This window comes from Coccomyxa subellipsoidea (genome assembly GCF_000258705.1).
Source record: "Coccomyxa subellipsoidea C-169, whole genome shotgun sequence".
Classification (NCBI taxonomy): domain Eukaryota; kingdom Viridiplantae; phylum Chlorophyta; class Trebouxiophyceae; family Coccomyxaceae; genus Coccomyxa; species Coccomyxa subellipsoidea.
This window is the reverse complement of record NW_005178036.1, coordinates 1,178,809-1,197,559: the sequence shown is the minus strand read 5'-3', so window position 1 is coordinate 1,197,559 and position 18,751 is coordinate 1,178,809. Positions and strand designations below refer to the sequence as shown.

Here is an 18,751-nt window from a genome sequence, read left to right as displayed (position 1 = left end):
AGCGGCACATGCAAGAGAGGAAATGTCATGACTTGATGCACCAAGGATCAAAGAGAGCCAATTTTCTCTCCCTGTGCTACTGAGGAATGATCGCCCGCACATGTCTGATTTTTGTTGTAGTACTGTCCTTACACTATGACCCTAATTGTTGCATATTTGCTTCATCACTGATGGCATCAAATTAATTTGACTTTATTGAAGAACATAGCGCACACGTGTCTTCCATGTCCTGTGAAAGCGATGTGCAGAGTCACATCTAGTGATATATCTAGTGTTATATAACGATGGCATGTGATTTCTAGTGAGCAAGTGAGCAATATCGCATCATTTATTTATTTATTTATTGTCGCTCATGCTACTGCCACACCTCTCTTGCTCTTGACAACTTTGCTAAGATGATAGTATCACACAGAAGAATTGCTCGCCCGGTGGCACATATCTCACTGGACAACGACCCTTCCTCAAACACTCCTCTCACAATCTTTTCGCAAGCATCATCATCAGGCAGCCCTTCCGCTTATCTCCCTGTTGCTTGCACTGATGTGATGTCAGCATATCTCTTCCAGAAAGAAATCAGGTGCTGGTGAAGTCCCGGTACATGGCCTCCAGGCGGGCGGCCACATCAGAAAAGCTGGGGCGCTGATCTGGTAGGGGCTGCCAGCAGTCGCGGATAAGCGATGCCAGCGCCGGTGGCGTGTGGCCGGGGATGTCCGGGCGCAGTCCCCGGTGCATCACCGCCAAAGCCGCCTGAATGCCACTCACTCCAGCGTATGGCACCTGCGCGCATGTGCATGCATCCTCCCATCTCAGCACGTACGCGTCGCCGAGCACTCCTTTGGCACTTTCCCTTCACGTGATAGCTGCTGTGCTGAACGGTTGGAGCTCCAGTAATAGAGTACCATATATAAGACAGATAGAACCTGATCACGCTGCAATGCCCCTCAGTGACCGGCGGCCTGGTAACGTACACTACTTTGTGGGCCTTCATGAAGAACATGTTACATCCATTAAAGGCGCAGGTCGGCAGTGGTAATGTTCCTGCATACAGCCTCTACAGATCTAAGCAAGTCCGCCATCAAGGGCTCTTGGGGGAGAGTTAATCGGCGGACCTGGCGCGCGGTGCACTCCCAGAGCACGACTGCGAAGGAGTAGACGTCGGCCTTTTTGGAGTAGCGCTGGTGCGCCAGAACTTCGGGCGCCATCCACTGGAAGGTGCCCAGTCCGCCCGTGAGCGTGTGCAGGTCGTGCATCACTCGTGCCAGCCCAAAGTCCGCCACGCGCACGCACAGCGATTCTTCCACCAACAGATTGCCTGCCCATGCGCATCATACACCCTTCAGAGAAGAGGTGTGCAGACATCAAGGCAGAACGAGCGCCAGAAGCTAGGAGAAAGGGCTCCCTTGCAAAGGCACGTCATGTGACAACACTTCTTTCGTCCCTCATCCCATCAGGCCTGCTGACGGGATAATTGTTGAGTTTGAAACCAACTTCCAGTGCATTGTACACACCATCTTATTCTGATGCTGTAATGTGTGGGGGACGCAAAGTAACTAGAGTACCCTGTAATGTGTGCTCGCAGGAACAATTTTACGGTGTCCTGCTGCTGATGGGCTGGAGCTTGTGATGCAGGACTCCTCAAATCCTGCTCTCACTGCACTGTGCCGCGACGCAGGACGGCTTGCGTGGCTTCTGGCCCAGCTATGTGAAAGAGGCCGTAGCATCAATAGACCCTTGATTGCTGATGCCTGCCTCTATTTGTGACATGAGTTGCGTCAACTGAAAGTTGAAGGAAGGGGGGGGGGAGAAAGGGCACCTGACTTGAGGTCGCGGTGGATGACGTGGTGGGAGTGCAGGTGGTGCATGCCCTTGGCGGCCCCCCAGCAGATGAACGCCACCTGGCCCCACGACAGCTGCACCGTCGGCGAGTGCAGCAGCGCATACAGCGAACCCCTGCACACACCCATCAATCCCCTTGTCCACAATATACCAGGGGAATCTAGATAGATAGTTAGATATAGATTCCCCTAAATATATCAGTGTCGTGCCTGCTGGACAGGGCAACACATGACATCTCTGCTTGGCAGCGGGTGAGAGGCCAGCTGTGCAGGTGAAAATATCTTCTCAGAAGATTCTTGTGCCCGTAGAAATGCCACGCTGAAGACTGCAAAACTTCTGGACACAAATATTGTCATTAATTTGTGATCCAAATCCTTTTTGCACGTTGCCTTTCAAGTTGCACTGGCAGTGATGGTAGCTTTTGTGCCAATCCCATGCTGAATCTGCTCCTGGCGCCATATCACTTTTCTCACACACCCAGAGTTCCCCCTGACCATTCCATACCACCACTGCCTGCCTGTTGGACAGGACGACGCATGCCTCTCTGTCTGGCAGCAGGTGACTGGCAGACTGGGCGGATGAATATTTTTACCGCCATGGTGGGGACTGAAGATAAGTGTCTCGGTGAGTAAAGTGACTGGGGGCCAGGAGGGTGCCTGGCTCCACGATAGCAAAGAGCAAGGACCCCTATGATGCGTAGCGATTTGAGGTGAGGAGTCCGCACTTGGGGCAGTAGGGGGTCACGAGGGCCATGAGGGGCGGCTGGATGCATGCTCCCAGCAGCCGCAGCACATGCGGGTGGCCCGGCAGCATTGTCATTGTCACAACCTCCCTCTGGAACTGCGGTGGCACCAGGAGCAGTCAGCAAGAGTCATTGCTCTCGCATGCAACACCTTCATCGCACATGCATGCACAGCCTTATTGTGCGTCCTGGTGTGAAACTTACCTCCTGCAGCACCACAGCCTGGTGGCTTGCCTCTGCTGACATCACCTTGACTGCCACCTCCTGCCCTGCCCAATCCCCATAATACACCTGCATGCACCATAAAAATCCTCAAAACCAGCACGTCATAGATGCTATTTCAGATTTAAGTGCACGGTGCTAGCCGGTCTGCATCAATGCATGAGCTCAGTATTCGAGGACTGGTGCAGAGCGTCCTTCCCAATCCCTATGTCGCTGGCAAGCATGGCTGCATCATATGCCAGCCTCAAGGGCTGCTGCAAAATATAGTGCAGGATTGGGGGGAGCGGGGAATTGCAATACCTTGCCAAACCCGCCCTCGCCAATGAGCGCTCCGAGAGTGATCTCCTCGGGGTTGATGAGGTGCATGCCTGCAGGAGGTCCGCTGCCCAAGGGTCTTATCTGCACAGGACTCAGCGCCTCGCCCGCCTGCTGCGCCGCCCTCTCTGGTGACTCGCCTGATGCGCACCAAACATTGCGCTGAGTCACTCCTTAATGCTGATATTCTTTTCAGGAGCAAACAGTAGTACTCTGAAGGTACAGTTACGACAAACATTGAGACAATAGCACGTGTGAGATAAGCGCTCTTTCTCTCACCCCTTTGCGTCTGCTGAGCGCCGATCGGAGGCCCCCATGCAGCAGTGTGCCTGATCTGAGACTGGCCTGCAGCGCCTGTCTCCACATCTTCAGGCGCAGCCCTTCCCCTGCTGTCGGCTGGCATGACCATAGCACTCAGCCAGCCAGCCCCGGCCGCTTCTGCTCCACTCAAAGCTGTCCAGCTGCCGCTCTGCAAGCCTGCTGCATTGCTCTCATGCTCTGCATCTGGCCCAACTGCCTGGTATACTTCGCTGCTCAGTGCTGCGCTGTGGGTCTCTGGTAGCTGCATTAGGGGCAAGCTGGCCGCAGACGCCATCGCCGGTATGGACACCACCGGAGCCTGACTGGCAGCGTGTGAGGGTGCATCTGCGATGCTGCCAGCCAGCAACTGGGCCTCGTCGCTGCCAGAGAGCCTGTTAGGCGACATCTGCAGGGAGGGCCGCCTGCGGGGCGGGGAGAAGTGGTGCGCTGGCAATCTGCCTGTGTGCGCTGACGGCAAAGCAGCCGACTGCTCTGCCGCGCCGGCACCAGCTTCAGTATCTGCTGGCAGGTGGCGAGGTGCGCTGCTGTGCGGAAGGAGGGCTGGATGTGTGTAGCTGGGCCGGGGAAGGACGTGGTGAGGAACGGCTATGTTGGCTGGAAGTGTGGCCTGAGCAGGGCTATGCAGCAGATGCGGAGGCTGCCCGCTGCTTGCCATGTCCATCAATCGAGTGCCTTGTGAGTGCTGCACGCCAGTCAACCTGCGGACAAATCCCCGTTCTTGTGATGACCTTGCACCAGGAAAGGACCGTCATTGCACAGTCCTCACTGTATTGCACCCCTGAACCATCTGTGGTCTCCCGGAGAGACGCAGGCGACAAGGAGATGATGGGTTTTGGCAAGGCGGCAGACTGTGATGTTCCCAGACCTGCTTGGTGGGTACGGCTGGTACATTTGCTGGTAGGGCAGTGCCTGCTGTGATTGGGAGGGGGTAGGCCTCGAAGCAACCCCAAGGGGTGCCTCCGGCTTTGGTCCATGGTGCCCTTGCACCGCTGCTCGTCCATCCTGCAGAATAGCCTCTCCTAGCCGGGGCACAGGAAAGGATGCTAGCCCAGGGCCTGCACAGGACAAATGTCACTTCAGCTTCTTGCAACTGCATGATGCAAGGCATGCATGAGTACACTGTTTGACTCTCATGAGCAGCACTGCAGAGATTACCTGGTAGACGGTGCCGGTGCAAGTCAGCCCTCAGAGCGGAGCTGGAGATGTGCTGCGCGCTGGGCGGTGGGTGGTTGCCGGGGGCTGGCAGAAAGTGAGACAAGAACGCTGCTTCAGAGGCCATGCCGGCTGAATACCTCTGCTGCACCGGTGATATGTGGGAATGCCGAGGGCTCCACAGGTCGTCATCCTTCTTGATGACATCCACCGGGTGGCTCTGTTGAGTGGCACACAGGGACTAATAATGGGCATGCACGGGGCCAGCAGGCTGCAGATGAAGCCATCACCATCAGATAATAAAGAGACATCAGTTTTGCAGCTGTGCAGGGAGTTATTCAGCAAACAAGGTTGTAAGATGTCAACGGTTATATGGTGTTACCTGGCCCTGTGCAAGCCAGTCGAACAGCGCCAGGCACAGGTCGCTGAACCATATGAGAGCGTCTACAAAGGCTTCACGGACAGCTGTCAAAGCCTCGATCAGTCTGTGTTGGGTGTCAGGTCCGAATGGGTGCATCCTGTGGCCTCAGGCCAGGGACAATGATGTGATCTCACATCCTTTATCTATATCTAAGTCTCTGAACCAGTCATTTTACCTATCATTTGGTAGATTAGCTGCTGATTTAGTCAGTGAACCGTGTAGAGATGCCCCAAAGCCACAAGAGCGCGTCAACCTTGAGATCTCACACACTCAGCTTCACTGACCAGCAAAACGAATAATGACATTTTGCAACAATGCAGCAAGCGCGGTAAATGTACTAAATGCGTCAATCGATGCAGATGGCTCAGCAATTTGTTTTCCTTGGTCCTACGTGGTAATGGACTTTTAAGCTAGGCTCGCTTAAAAGGTTCTTGTTTCTGCCAGACTTTTCGAAGCAGTCTATTTGCGCACAGCGAGCTCTCATCCGAGAATCCTTCTTATGCATGCATGCGGGCACCATGAAGGCACGTGCCAGGAGCAGGCCATCAATAAATGGAAATGCTCGTGCGCACTCGGACCTCTGCACGGGTCCAAGGAGGCGTGCTGAATGAAGGAAGTGCAAAACAAGGCCAGACATGCCGGCATGCTGTAACATGCCTCTTTTGAGGTGTCAGCAAAAAGCAGGCGCAGAGTACCAAGCCTAAGTTGCGCAACTTAAGTGTGCACAGACTCCGCAGAGTCTGCTCCACATGCATGCATATGCCTTGCAATGCTAAAGCATCGGTGCCAATTGGCACTGCGCAGTGGCTGTGTGACAGCAATTGTGCCATAGGAATATTGCGCCCTTTTGAGGACACGTTCCCATTACAATGTTGTTACAATGTAAGTAAACTGCACAGTAAAAATGACAGGCAGAAGTATTGGTGATCCACAGCCCTTGCCCAGACAAACTTGCCTTCTTGAAACTGTCAAGCAAGCTTCTTTTGGACAATAGGCACAACAGCGACTAATGCAGAACTCTTTAGGGCGCCTTGTCTATTGTTTCCAGCACAGAATCAGCCCAACAGCGAGCAAAATTTGGAGCAAAGTGCTGATCAAATTAAAGACATCCCAAGCTGCTGCACGCGAGGCTTAAGCCAAGCTCAGTATGACCGGCCCCAGAGGGCCCAGTTCTTAGCATCCTTGCCGGACGCGAAGCACTTGGTGCCGGGCGGCAGCTCCGGCTGCTCCAGGGGTATGCACAGTGTCTTGGCGCCCATGGCCTCGGCAGTCGCACTGCGTTTCCGCACATCCTCCTCGATCTCCTCCTCATCCGCCCTGTCACCGCCACAATGCCTCAGACCAAGCCAAGAGTGGGTGCAAACATGATGACAGACCGAGCGCCAATGACGAGAGAAAGGGCTGCCTCGCAGGTGTCAGATTATACCATGGCCCCCTTTTGAGTATATGAATGATTTGATTAAGGGAATGGGTGGGTGGGTGGGTGGGTGGGTATCAAGCATGTGGCGAAGGATATTGGATATATATGACTAGGTCTTGAAGAGTCTGAGAAAATCTGGCACAAGCGACACTTGGTGCTGAAAAGCCAGGCCTTACCAGGGTGCCAGAACCATGTGCTTCCTGTCAAGTGCCGCCATGAACTCATCCCATGTTGTGGCTGTCTCCTTGCACTCCTCAAATTCGGCAGTGGATCTGGCCAACATGTCAGCCTGCACCACAGGAATCAAATGAAAAATCGGCATGGCAGTAGTCATCCTCCCTTTGCTTCGATTGGCCAGCAATTGCACAATACATGACATACAGACGGTGTCCTTCATATTCAAAGGGCAAAGCAGCTGCGCGCACCTGGATCTGCTCCAGCAGTTCAGGGACGCGTGCTGCCACATCAGTCAGAGCGACGGTCTCTTTGGCGCCGGTGTCTCGCCGGGCCAGCACTGCGCTCTTCTTTTCCAAGTCCTTGAACCCCAGCTCCAGCCGGATCGGCACACCCTGCACCATGCCAGAAATGGACATGATGCCTCAATGAACATGACGCCTCAACAACTTTCCTTGCAAACAGCACCAGTTGTTCAAGGATGCATGCTTAACGTTCTGCGGCTCATGGTGAGCGCGCAAGGTCCGCAAGCGCGCAATCATATCAAGACCATTGATCCACGCAAGGGACAACGCTGCACCCAGCCACAAAGATCTCCATCTAGCCCAGGTACCTTGATGATGAAGTAGATGGAGTACAAAGGTACAATGGAGTACAGGGAGTACAAAGGTAGTGTGATTTGTACCTTGACCTCCCAGTGGTTGTATTTCCAGCCGGGGCGGTAGTTGTCGCGGTCGTCGCACTGCACGCGCACGCCTGCCTGCTTCAGCTGTGCCACCAAGTCTGCTGTCGTGCTGGTCAGCTCTGCTCGCTGCGCGTCTGACATGCTGCCTGCCGGGATGGGGATCACAATCACCTGCAGCGGCGCCACCCGCGGCGGCATCACGATGCCCTGCGCGCCAAAACTTAAGTCACACACTGCTCGGGTGCAGGTGATGGTATTTCTGCCCATGTCCTGTCTCTCATGGCTCAAGTGTCTTTAGTGCCCCTTCTGCCCGAGCCAGGCCTGTCTTCTATGCATCCCTGCTATGCATGCTGTGATAGGGTGCCCCATCTAGAGGTCATCTGGTGCTATTGACCAGAGGAACACATATCCTGACGCTCGCTCTGCCTTCATGTCTGCATACCTCTTTCTATTATCTCTGTCAACTGCGCTCCTTCACTTTCCCTAATTGACAGCAGCTACAGCACCCCCTCAGCTGATATTGGGAAGCACCGTTGGGCAGTCTAACCCAGCATTTTCCTTCATCTGTTGTCTACAGCATATAACAGGTATCACCATACACCTGGATAAGTGTAATGTCATGCTGGCCATGTGGAGGCACACATTTCACCATCTAGGACGCGTAAAAGAAGGTTTAATGGGCATGGGCACCTTGTCGTCTCCGTGGACCATGATCATGACGCCGATGGTGCGCGTGGACAGGCCCCAGCTGTTCTGCCAGGCAAACTGCTTGCTGCCGTCGTCCGCCTCAAACTCAATCTTGAACATCTTGGAGAAGTTCTGGCCCAGGCAGTGGCTGGTACCGCCCTGCACCCCGCGCCCCGTCGCCGGCACAAATGCCTCCACTGATGTGCTGTACAGCGAGCCTGCAAACTTCTCCTTCGCCGACTTCTTCCCCTACAGGCAAGATCCAATCAGCACAAACATAAGAAGCAATTAAATATCTTCCTTTAAACCATGTCATCATGTCCATGCTGCATCGTACAGCTGCTGATAGGGTACAATGAGGCTTGGTGCAATGCAGGCTCGCAGATGCAGAAGGCCAATGCAGCATTTGCGAGGCGCATTGAGAAGCACACCACATCTCTGACAATGATGGGCAACATTTTTAGGGGTAGTTGAATTGGGGTAGTTCAATCACCCCTAACATTTTGGGCTATGCACATGTGGGCGGACCTTGCAGACTGGGACAGCAAGTAGGTCGGTGTAGACTCTGGAGTAGAGGTCCAGGATCTGGAGCACCTCCTCCTCGGCCTCTGCCTTGGTGGCAAAGGCGGTGTGGCCCTCCTGCCACAAGAATTCGCGCGTGCGGATGAAGGGCGTCGGGTGCTTGAACTCCCAGCGCACCACATTCGTCCACTGGTTCAGCCGCAATGGCAGGTCTCTATGGCTCCGGATCCACTGCACGGCCAATATTAAGCTTTTGCTCGTGTCTCCTAGCACTGCACTGGCGTCACTCTACCCGGCTCCCCAGCCCGACCTAAAATTTTGCATGCATGCAAGTGACCTCCCCACTCCAGGCCATTTGACAATTTCAGTTTCAGGGGATTGAGCGCCTGCCTGTGCGTAGTAGGGGTACATGACAGTCTCACTGGTGGGGCGGATGGCAATGGGGCGATCCAATTCGCTCTGCCCTGACTTTGTCACCCAGGCCACCTGCGTACACACAATGACTGTCACAGGGACGTTGCTACAGGTGTCATCAAAGGGTGCAAGCGGTTCAATGGCCATTTGAGAGACTGCAGGTGAGCATGCTAACCCAAGAGAGATCTGTACGCTTACCTCCGCTGCAAAGCCTTCAACGTGGTCCTTCTCAGTGTTGAGGGCATTTTCTGTGACAAAGAGGGGGAAGTAGGCATTCTGGACCCCAAGATCCTTGATGCCCTTGTCAAAGAAGGCGGTAATGCTCTCCCAAATGGAGAAGGAGTTTGGGCGAAGAATATAGCAGCCTGCAAGGAGAAGCATGATGTTGGTGTGTCTGAAAGTCATCACTCAGCCCTGTACCGTATTGCAGGTATCATCCTGAGCTCAACATGTGACGTACCTGAGACATCATAGTAGCTGATCATCTCAGACTCAATGACCACCTCAGAGTACCAGTCTCCAAAGTTGTCCGCCTTGGATGCCTTCAGGCCCAGCTTTGTCTCCTTCTTCTTTTCCCCTTTCCCACCTGCCCAATAACAACGCTCTTAACTGCTAGTTTTGGGCTTGCCACAGCCTGGAAGGCCCTGTAGCCAGTGTGTGGCACTACTCCAAATCGAGCAAAATTCCATGGCTCATACCTGCCGGCTGTTGCGCCTGCTCCTTCTTCGGCTTTGGCGCTTTCGGCTTCTTGACAGGCTTATCCTTTACATCCATCTTCTCCAACTTGTCAACGACATCTGCCATGGCTGTCTTGCGTCTTGTCGCACCAGCTAGAAAATCCGAGAACTAGCGATGTCTATAATGTCAAAGTTACTTTCCCTTCCCCGCTACAATGAATTCCCGATCCAGAACTATCATACACCGCTTCTATGGTGAGGGAGGTGTTGGCAATGCCAAATAGATCCAAATAGAATAAGACGTCAATCGGTGTCCCCCACTTGATCCAAAGAATATGAACTCTAGATGCTCACGACTCTACAAGTGCAGGGCGCAAACAGGAACTCCTTCGATCCATCTTCATCGAGGCGGCACATGGCGTCAGCAGAGTGGTTTGGAAAATTTTGTAAGCTGCAAAGCAAAGATTTTATTTGGGAAGAGATATCGATTGCACAGGCATCCCTTATCAACCTTAAGTAAATAAACGACCCACATTCCATTCCTAAGGAAAAAGTCCCAGGAGGAGTTCTGTCTATTGTTAGTGCCAAGATCAAGACAAAACGTCCCCAACACATGGTGCCTTAGAGTATTATATAGCCTCAGTGCACTTGATGGATTTTACAATCGGTGATCCAACCCCTCCTTTTGTCATAGGCATGTAGAATTTTGCTGAGTATATGTAAGTCATGGCCGATGTCCGGGACATTTTGGGGGTGCCGAGGGGCGCTGCATCGGCAGAAAAGGCAGATGCACCAGCAAAGCTAAAGGAACGTATGCAGCGACCAGCGGGAATGAGCAGAGAGGCGTTTGCTCTGCTTGGTGGTTCACACCCCATCGTACCCTCTGTCCTGACAGAGGAGCTGCGCAAAAAGGAGGACCTCAAAGGTCTAAAGCAAAAGCGGAAATCATCCGCCAAGGGCCAGGTGAAAGTCCCAGATCAAGCTTTCGATGAGTTGGCAGGCTATACTGACAGACCGCTCTCGCAGCTCTGGGCAGGTCCCTAACACATCTGGATGGTGATTGCACATGATCCAGGTGATGCCAGCTTGACTTAACAGAACTGCTGCTGCAGATAACTTGGCGGTGGCAGCCCTTCCACAACCCTGCCAGGACCGATGACCTGAAGCTGGAGCACTGGGTGAAGTGCCACAAAGATCCTGCTGGCAAAATCAGGCCCGCAGATGAGGGAGAATACTCCTTTGCAAAGTACAACAAGAAGGTGCTTGAAGGCTCTCTCTCCCCGCAACACTACACATGGCTTATGCAGGACAGCAGCGCCTTTTCCCCAATGGCAATTTGCCCTTGCATTGCCAGATGATCAGGACTGATGTCGGATGAATTGCTGCAGATGATGGTGTACAACTACGATGAGGAGGAGTGGACGAATGTGGTGCCCAAAGATCCGGAGTGGAGCCGAGAAGAGACAGACTTTCTGATCAGCATGTGCGAACAGTTTGACCTGCGCTTCCTGGTGATCACAGACCGGTATGAGGTGAGTGGGCACCCCTGTCTTGCCAAGATTGCTGATGACATGCTCATGATGTAAGCAGTGCTGTTGAAAGTGTGGAAATTGTTCTGTGCACCATGCTGCAATTGCTGGGTGCTGGTGCAATGCAGTTTCCTGGCGGCAAGCCGAGGTGTTGCGAGGACTTGAAAGCTCGCTACTATGCTGTGGCCCGAGCGCTCGCCATCGCCCGGGAAGGCTCTGAGGAGAGCATTGCAAATCAAATCATCGTCAAGCATCCCTTCAACGCTCAGCACGAGAAGTAAGCAGACCACAGCCTTCCGCTGATCATTACGCTGGTGTCGCAACATTGTTGGTCGCTTCTGGAGCACTCTGCAGCAATGACTTTGAGCATTCCACCTGCAGGGATCGCAAGAAGGCGATTGAGATGCTGCTTGCGCGCACGTCGCTGCAAGATGCAGAGGAGAACAAAGTGCTGGAGGCAGCTGCAGTGATTGAGGCTGCGCAGAGGCAGGAAGCCGCTGCTCGAAAAGCAGCAGCTCAGCCCGTCAGACCTGGTGAGGCGCCAACTTCCGACACCAGACTATTGTGGCCCCCTAATGTGGTATTAGAAAGAGTTCAGCTGTGAAGCTAATTCTGAAGGTCACTAATTAGAGCATACTGCACAGTCGGACCGGCCCTAGGATTGATGCCATGCATAGGGCGGTAGTTGCCCCCACGCCTGTGCCCAAATGTTATTTCTAGCTGCGCTTGTCAAATTTTAAGCTCACCCAACCAGAGACTTGTGGGTCCATATATGCTTGCGCATCCCTCACAGCCCCAAGTGTGCATGTCTGCGAGTGACGGTGTGACGGTGTCTGCAGTGCACGTGCCTGCGCAACCGCCGCCGCCGCCCCTGCCCAATGTGGTGGTGCCCCCGGCGGTGTCAGAGGTGCCAATCGTGGGCACGTCCTCGCTGTTTGACATCGAGGTCACGCCCATGTGGCCCGCCAAGCCCGGGGTGTATGTGCGCGGCGCCCAGACGCGCGAGACCGGCAACATCCAGCTCAACCGAGTCAGCGGCGGAGCCAAGTGCGCCTGCTCACCCCTGACTCTTGCACCACTGCTCTGCTCACTGCTTTTCTGTAGGTACCTTGTATGCGTTCAGCATCTGTAGACTGGGTCTGTCTGTCCCACTTTGCACCGTACAATAAAGGTGGGCTCTGGCTATGAATGATGTCAGCATAAAGGCAGAATGATGAGCAAAATTCCATGACTCCCAAGCTCTTTTTGTGATTTAATGCAAGGAAGGAGCAAGTCTGATCTCTACATGGGGCACTCTGTCACATGACATGTGGCAACTGCTCAAGTGCAGGGTCCAGAAGATGGTTGTCATGTCACATCATCACACAGTTTCGGGAGTAGATTGTTGAGCCTCCTTTAAGCATTGCGATCGCCCGAGTGCAGGAGCCAGAAGGCGGTGGAGACGTTGTTGGGAGAGGTAGGGGCCACTGCGTCGCCGGAGATGCCGACGCGCGAAACCTGCGGTGCATGGCTGATGCTGCGCATGGAGGTGATCGCGCTGCAGGAGGCCAGGAAGAGGCTGCTGGCACGCAACGCAGCCGAGGCCGGCGGCAACCCCGAGGGCCGCGGCAAACGCGCCCACAAGGGCAAGGTGGGGCCCGCACTCCCCCTCTCTACGCTGTTCTATTCCTGGAGCAGTAAAAACGCATGCCACGTCGATGGCGTGACTTTGATCTCGCAACAATTTTTATATGTAGGTATCTACTTTCTTTCATTATCTGTTTGTGCATGTGCCTTGGTTGACAAGTGGGATGAGAAATATATGCTGGCGGCGGCTGGGTTTTCACAGCGATTGAGAAGCGCAGGCGTCTTGTTCTGCAGCCATTTTCGTTTTGGGAAAAGACAGGGGCATTTGTCTCTCCGCAGGCACCGTCACGATATGAGGATGCAGCTTGACACTGTCCTCAGAGGCCTTGGGGCCCAGGCTCAGACTCTGGTGCAGGCGGGGGATCCGGCTCAGTCATCGGCATCACCCACGGATGAGTCACCAGCAAGATCCAGCAGGATGCAGAAGAGAGGCCGCCGCAGCAGGACATGACACAAATAACAGACAAGATGCTCTGCATCCATATGCGTTGACAGATGAGGGGTTCATCTGGAATCCAGGGCTGCTATATGATCATCTGATGGCGCCGTCGTGCCATGCTGACATTGATGCTCATGAATCGTTGATCAAGGCAGAGGCCGCTTGCGGCATTACATGAAGGACATGTCTGCATAATCTCTAATGAAGGAGAATCTGAGCGTAAAAACCCCGAGATGTGAGAAGGTGTTAAAGTGTGAGGGGACTTACTATGCAATCATGTAAAGGCTGTCCCCACGGCGCTTTCCAAATGTGGATGGCACGGCGCCGGGCGTACCGCATGCGCACCGCGCCCCGGCGGGCATGTGCATGCATCATGCATGCTGCGCCAGCATGTATCATCATGATGATGTCATGACCATTGATCAACGTCGAGCTGCGATATGCGTATTGATGGATGGAGGGTCATCGCCTGCGCGCCATCTCCTGCTAGCAGACAGTTACAAGCAGACTTAATACACCAGCTGCACTGGAATAGCCGGCACGTACCAATGGTCCACTTCACTTTTCCACCTGCAAATAGGAACGCCCTACCACGCAGACACGTTGATGGCGGGAAACACGGATCCTCGGAAGAACAGATGCAACGCTCATATGCCCTTGAGCCTCAAAAGCTGCAACGATAAACCGCACAAACCCACACCAGTCTGTTCAAATCCTTCATCGCAAGGCACAAGCTTCTCGGACGTCAGAGTGCCCCCTGCATCGCAACCTTCGCCTAATTTGCCTGCGATGGTACAGAACCTTCCCGTCCCGGCCTCAGTCCTATTATGATAGAGGTCAAACCGAATCTTCGAGTCCATGTTTGGCAGAACATCGTGGAGTACTGGCTCAAACGCTGAACGGAGTGCAAGTTATGCTGACCGTTGGACGGACCCCATTTAGGCATAGAATGTAGATAGCTGAGGCATCATTCCAGACAACACACTCAGCAATTTTGACCTAGGATAAAGATTTCTTTGATGAGCGGCATCAATGTCTTCAGAGCCGTTTGGTGCGCTTGGCTCGTGCATGCCGAGTCACCATGTGTCGCCTGATAATGAGTATTTGACGGCTTTGCAGGAGCTGGAAACGTACAGGGTGTTTACTGCGGAGCAAGACTTCAAGTACGCGGCAGAAACATTTCTGCAGGTAGGATGTGCCCTTGTTGAGTAGACAAATTAGTTCTCACCTTTATCCTTGCAAGAATGTCAAGTGTACGACGTGACTGTCATGATTGCAGGGACAAGCAAGGAAATGGCTTTCCCAGGTTCTGCGTCAGCGCCTCCCTGACACCTCGCTGGCTACCCTTCTGATGTCAGGCTGCGTCCTGTAAGTCTCTCATCCCCCTGCCTAAAACAACTGCCTGCCATAACACAAGACCGTGCGGCCTCTCTGAGCCTCAGATCCTGTTATCATAAGACATTCAGGACGATCGAGGTGCTGCCGATGATTGTGCAGGGGTCGCGTGGCAGATATTGTCCTGGCGCATGTGTTCAGGCGCAGCTTACGTAACACGGTGCGCAGACTCACAGCTTACCAGTTGCTTCCTTGATGACCATTGCTTTTTGCAAGGTACTGTGCTCAGAAATACATTAATGAAGTCGCTGTTGACGCGGCTGGGCTCTGAGATGCTGCTGCATCCCCGCAGAGGATCCTGCCTCAGGAGTTTGGAGAGCGCCGCTACTCTGCAATGCTGGACGATCTCAACCGCTTCCAGGAGGTGACCTTCTCAGTGCAAGAAGGGCAGCTCACAGTGCAGCTCACAGTGGCTCTCTTCTCAATCAGCCTCACTTTAAAACAGTGACGTCTGCATGCATGTGCACTACTAGATCAGGCTTCCACATTTATGGGCTTGGGAGCAGGCTTGCAAGGCGCTGGGCTTGAGGCAGGACGATCTGGTGGCCACATCAGACGTACTGACTGGCAAAAACGTGACTGCCACCTGTCACGCGCTGTGGAGCCTCGCAACTGCCTGCGTGGATCAGGGCGTCAAGGTATGCACTCACACAACAATGCAATACCCAATCCTCCTCCCTCTGCCTGAATCAGTCTTATTGTGTCATGTCCGAATAACCCTGTATGTGGGCAGTCAGATGGGTGCTGATGTGGAGCAAAAAAAGCAGCGGTGCTCAGATGCCGTGTGGTGGCATGCAGGGAATCCCAGAGTTTGTCAGCAAGGGAGAGCAAGCGCAGCTGCGCGCAGAGTCCATGTCACGCACGCGCAGCTACGAGAAGGTACACACAGTCTGATGACTAATTGCCATGCTGCATGCAAAATAGTTTGCCGTTTGTGTTGCCCAGAACACGCGGTGACAGCTTGAGTTACCGCAACACAGCAAATGATGACATAAGGTTCCTCTGCGCGCAGGCTTTGCGGCTGAGCACGGTGATTGCCGAGACAGTGCACAAGCCGAAGAGGAGCAACCTTTCGCGCGAACTGTACCTGGAGCACATCCCTGATGTCAAGCCGGCAGGTATTGGTACCCATCACACACCCCTAAACCGTACTGTAGGGGAAAACACTTCATGCAAAGGGCAGACATTTTGTCAGTCCCCCGGCCAATGCCAGAGCCATGTGCGCTGGCCATCAAGGCCATTATCCTTTGTAGGGATGAGGAGCAGCACTGAAGATGATTATTGGACACAGGCACAGACAGCGCATACAGCAGCCCCACGGGGAGGGACAAGGACAGCGTATTTGACATGGCACTCGACGATGCGCCAGCGCTGAGCCCCACTCTCTCCGTCCACAGCGACCCCTCCGCCGCAGACCTGGCCGTTGCCACCCCTCCCGTCTCCGATGCGCGCCCCCGCCCGCCCTCTGCCGGTAAGATACATTTCTTGCACATGTTATCCAGATCTTGCTTGTCAATCATGAGAAATGTGAATGCCCATACGAGTTCGTCTACTGGGCAGCTTGAGAGCACACAAGTCTTCCTAATTTGCAGCATAGCGTCAAGAGAATGGTACGCTTCAGGTAATAAGAAAGCCATAAATGCAAGTGCAATTGATGAGTAAAACGGGGTTCTCAGGCACTTGTTCACCCATCAATGCAAAACTCTAGGGCACTGGGCAAACCGCTCTCCAGACATGCAGGAAGTGCAGGTGGTGAGGACTGATGAGTAAAGTGCTGACATGACGCATGACTGATGGTGCATGCAGGCAGCCGACGGCCGTCCTCGGCAGGGTTCAGGCTGCCGGCGCCCAGGGACAGGAGGCCCGGCTCTGCAGGCTCCAACTGCTCCTCCTCCAGCTCCGGCTCTGGCGTGACAACTCCTCTGGGCCTGAAGCTGCCGGTGCCAGTGGAGGTCACTCGGCAGGCATGGGCCGTGGACTGCAGCTCCTACAAGGGGCTTCCCCTGCGGCCCCAGCCCATCATGCGCCCCAGGTGCTGCCCATGCACATGCGCTCAGCACCAGTGGAGATGAACCATTGAAATTTCCTGCAGATCGAGCACTCCTGGGAGACCCAAAAATTGGAACATCAAATGGCCTTTCACAAAAGCATGCCCTTGTTGTAGCAAGTGTGAGGCTAAGACAACACAAGTCCATCATTGTTTTGTTCAAAAAGCCCTTGCGCAATCTGTACCTTTGCTGTAATGGCCGGACGGCTGCAGACTGGGTCTTGGGCGCTGCGCCGATCTCAGAGACTTGAATGATGCTCAGTGGGTCTTGCTTGGATCACTCCAGGACCCTAGACAGCAGCAAGACCAAGCTCAGTGGTTTCTTGCTGAATATTTGCAGGACCCCAGACAGCAGCAAGGCGCGCGCAGGCAATGGACAGGGCTTCCTGGCTGGCTGCAGGGATGCGCTGCCGGGGCTGGCAGGCTCCATCATCGCCATCGCTGCCATGGTCCTCATCGGCCGCAGCGGCTCTGCGCCCACACAGAATACCGACGAGCATGACTCGGAGGAGGCTCAGGAAGAGGTATGCCCCCACTACGGCTGCTGACTGTTTCCTGATATCGGCATGGCTGCCAGTTTCAGTTGTTCAAAATTGCTGGGCAAGAGATCCGGTGTATGTAGGAGTGCTGACTAATGCAGGCACCTGAAAGCACCTCAGCATTCCAGTAACGGGCAAGCACTGAGTGGCAGGGGTGCTGCCTGACAGATTGCTGCCACAAAGGAAGATCAGCTGTGGGTGGTGGGGCGAGCCTGAAATTCTCATTTTTCAACAGAGCTTCTCTGGGCAGGCCAATCGGAAAGATAAATCCAACGATTCTGGGCTCAAAAATGCACTGTGAGGAAGAACTGCAATTGCATCTCATCATATTAAGAATATGAAGCAATATTCAGCCCAGGCAGGCCTAATTTTGCATGCCTGCCTTTTTATCAGGTGTTTTAGTGGCAGCAAATTTAGCTGGCAGGATCCAGTGTATTCCAATATTGCTTGGGAATTTCAGTTTAAGTGGGGTTTCTTGTGAGAGGGGTTTGTCTGAGGGTTCACTGCTGACCGCCGTTGGAGATGGTCTTCACATTGATCGGAGATGAGACAAGTAGCTACTATAGAGTCATTACAGTATATAAAGAGAGACAAGGGATACTTTTTAACAGCCAGAATTACAACAAAGTAACACATTGAGGATTTCAATTCTCTGTCTGTAAAGTTGGATGAAGCTGAGTCCGAAAATAGTGGCCTGGGCGTAAATAACACTATGTATGAACTGGATCCAAGCATGTCTGCATGCAGAGAAACCTTGTTTTTCTCTCACTGTACCAGTTTGTCTGCTCCAATCGATTAGGATATCCCATTCCTTCCCTCGTTTCAGAATTTGATTCCGTTGCCCAACAAAGTAAAGAGCTAGCAAAGTAAAGAGCTAGCAAAGTAAAGAGCTAGCTGTGATCACATTGCACTTTCATACTTCTTATTTTGTGGCAATCACCAAGGCTCGCAAGAGCGCCAAAATTGAGCCGTGCTGCGCCATTGTTGACACTGCACGTACTGAGCCATAATACCTATGTCACGCACGGGAAAGGTTTGAGTGCAATGGAAAGTGGACCTTCTTTATAAACCTGTGCAGCAGCTCAGCTGCATGCCACACATGTGTACACTCATGCTTGGCCGTTCTTCCTTGTGTTCTCCTCTGCGATCAGGGCCTCTGGCTCGCTCTGCTTCACAGCGGGTTGCTGCATGCCTCTCTCCACTTTCAATATAGTCCTGCCACGCTGCTGCTGCTTTGCTGGCTCTGCAAAGCTCCTACCAATCTCACCGCGCTGCAGACCCGGACAACAGCTCAAACAAATCAGTACAATCTAGCATAATAAGATGCACTCCAGGTGCAGTGAAGCTCCAGTCTGGATTCTCAACAATTGAGGGAATATTAAGCAGGAAGTAATGCCTAAGGATTGTCTCTTGCCTCCTTACCTGAACAGCACGGGAAAGAGCAAAGCCTCCAGCAGCGGTCAGTAGTGCAGCCCCAGCCACTGTCACACGCAACCTGACTTCAGTATCACATTATTATGGCCATATTCCTCGAATGAAATCATTGCCAAGGGCAGGATCACTTTGGTGGTCAACTAGCAGATGTTCC

The 18,751-nt window shown here is 53.5% G+C and overlaps 3 protein-coding genes across 3 annotated transcripts; 1 reads left to right on the top strand and 2 right to left on the bottom strand.

Moving 5' to 3' along the window:
• Positions 1-108: 108 nt before the first annotated feature.
• Positions 109-3,166, bottom strand: COCSUDRAFT_53391 (flag-tagged protein kinase; the record flags this gene model as incomplete). The annotated part of the gene is made up of 6 exons (XM_005648054.1): positions 109-777; positions 1,110-1,312; positions 1,814-1,950; positions 2,561-2,676; positions 2,783-2,869; positions 3,101-3,166. 6 exons carry the CDS (start codon positions 3,164-3,166, stop codon positions 574-576), a joined length of 813 nt encoding a protein of 270 aa, XP_005648111.1. The 3' UTR covers positions 109-573.
• A 2,985-nt stretch (positions 3,167-6,151) lies between these two features.
• Positions 6,152-9,292, bottom strand: COCSUDRAFT_15190 (prolyl-tRNA synthetase; the record flags this gene model as incomplete). The annotated part of the gene is made up of 8 exons (XM_005648053.1): positions 6,152-6,326; positions 6,606-6,718; positions 6,855-6,998; positions 7,289-7,495; positions 7,979-8,224; positions 8,504-8,728; positions 8,858-8,983; positions 9,110-9,292. The coding sequence occupies 8 exons, from the start codon at positions 9,290-9,292 to the stop codon at positions 6,152-6,154; spliced, it is 1,419 nt and encodes a 472-aa protein (XP_005648110.1).
• A 1,022-nt stretch (positions 9,293-10,314) lies between these two features.
• On the top strand, positions 10,315-17,844 carry COCSUDRAFT_65984 (hypothetical protein; the record flags this gene model as incomplete). The annotated part of the gene is made up of 18 exons (XM_005648052.1): positions 10,315-10,551; positions 10,719-10,847; positions 10,977-11,120; positions 11,246-11,394; positions 11,499-11,650; positions 11,957-12,164; positions 12,540-12,747; positions 14,302-14,370; positions 14,462-14,550; positions 14,680-14,737; positions 14,870-14,941; positions 15,084-15,215; positions 15,376-15,456; positions 15,590-15,695; positions 15,869-16,048; positions 16,384-16,609; positions 16,965-17,148; positions 17,332-17,844. The coding sequence occupies 18 exons, from the start codon at positions 10,315-10,317 to the stop codon at positions 17,377-17,379; spliced, it is 2,472 nt and encodes an 823-aa protein (XP_005648109.1). The 3' UTR covers positions 17,380-17,844.
• Between the last annotated feature and the right edge of the window lie 907 nt (positions 17,845-18,751).